A 1,566-nucleotide genomic window follows, 5' to 3' on the forward strand; every position below is an offset into this window, starting at 1 on the left:
CTTCACAAATTAATTTAGTGATAATTATATTCACATACAGTGCCGTGAAAAGGTTTTAGCCCCCTTCCTGTTTTTTTTAAATTTTTTTGCATATTTGTCACACTTAAAAGATTCAGATCATCAAACAAATTTTAATATTACACAATGATAATGCAAGTAAATACAAAATGCAGTTTTTAAATGATGATTTCATTTATTAAGGGAAAAAAGCTGTCCAAACCTACCTGGCCCTACGTGAAAAATTAATTGCCCCCTCCTGTTAAATCATGAAAGAACTGTGATTAACCACATTATTTTAGAAAGCTGAGTTAAATTTCACTAGCCCCACCCAGGCCTGATTACTGCCAGTCCTGTTGAATCAAGAAATCACTTAAATAGAACCAAATAGAACCTTAAAATTACTCCAAGAGTGCAACAATGACTCATCCAGGAGGTCATAAAAGAATCCAGAACAACATCTAAAAGAACTGCAGGCCTCACTTGCCTCAATTAAGGTCAGTGTTCATGATTCAACAATAAGAAAGAGACTGGGCAAAAAATATAAAAAACTATTTTCACGTATAAAAAGACAACTTAAAAACTAACAAGATTTAGTGCAAAGGCATAAACAGTAAAAAAAAACAAAAAACAACTATTGTTTTTATTTTACAACTTTCAGTACAAAAAATAGTGAGGTTAGAGATGTGTGTCTGCGATAGGAATCCGCCGCAGCTCTACGATTTGAGAGTTAGCCACACTACCTCCATCATGACTGCCGTGGACTGACTCGCTGTCACTCACATTAAGGCCAGAACCTGTTTGTAGGTAAAACATTATTCTCAAATTTTGTGAACTTCCAAAAAAAAAAAAAAACACAACTAGTATTCATCAAAAAAAAGTTCACAGGTATTATTATAATTGCTAAAGACCTGTAGGGATTTATGTAAATTTTTGGAAGAAAGGGGCTTACCAGTTTTTAAGGCAAATATGAGGTCATCAAACTCCTGTGACTCCTCGTCCTGCACCAGATTAGTGTTGATGAACCCTCCTTCTGTGATGTAGGTCTCGTCCTGACGACTCTGTTTGAAAACACTGCTAGGCTGACTGCTGGGCCTCAGTGAAGCTCTCTCCCAATCTGCAGAGATCTGAAAAACATAACAAAAAAGATCTTTGGATGTCAGAAAAAAAAAATAAAAAATTTTCAAAGCTTCACCACATTAAAATGCCTTTTGTAGTTGAGTTAGTTTGTGCACTCAGTATTAGCTTAAAGGAGCCACACAAATCAGCAATTAACCGGTATGTCTGGTGCAGGGGTCATTCAGAGGTTACAAGGACTTGGATGTCTACAGAGTTTTACTAGGCTGGGTGTGAGGGGTGAGTCAGCATTCACAAGAAAAAGTATCGGGTAGGGTTAGGGTAGGTGTAGGTGTAGGGAGGGCTTTATTGTACCAATAAGTTGGCATCCATTTAATAATCTGAATTCAAATTATAATTTACACTCAATACGTTGTTATTGCATACTGTTTTGTAATGTACTACAATACTGAAGTGCAGATAATTGCCACTATTTGCAACAAGTAGTATACA

General features: G+C 36.0%; 1 protein-coding gene across 1 annotated transcript in view; it reads right to left on the reverse strand.

The window, feature by feature from the left end:
- Window positions 1-600: 600 nt before the first annotated feature.
- adgrv1 (adhesion G protein-coupled receptor V1) overlaps window positions 601-1,566 on the reverse strand; it is a 138,467-nt gene continuing 137,501 nt past the window's right edge. Inside the window, exons 90-91 of the mRNA XM_016527812.1 lie at window positions 950-1,124; window positions 601-794 (exon numbers count right to left, since the gene is read on the reverse strand). Of these exons, the coding sequence (XP_016383298.1) occupies window positions 676-794; window positions 950-1,124 (294 nt within the window). The 3' untranslated portion in view covers window positions 601-675. The remainder of the gene's footprint in view (window positions 795-949; window positions 1,125-1,566) is intronic.

The sequence above is a fragment of the Sinocyclocheilus rhinocerous genome, unplaced genomic scaffold, assembly GCF_001515625.1.
Source record: "Sinocyclocheilus rhinocerous isolate Xijiao unplaced genomic scaffold, SAMN03320098_v1.1 scaffold62, whole genome shotgun sequence".
NCBI classification, from domain to species: domain Eukaryota; kingdom Metazoa; phylum Chordata; class Actinopteri; order Cypriniformes; family Cyprinidae; genus Sinocyclocheilus; species Sinocyclocheilus rhinocerous.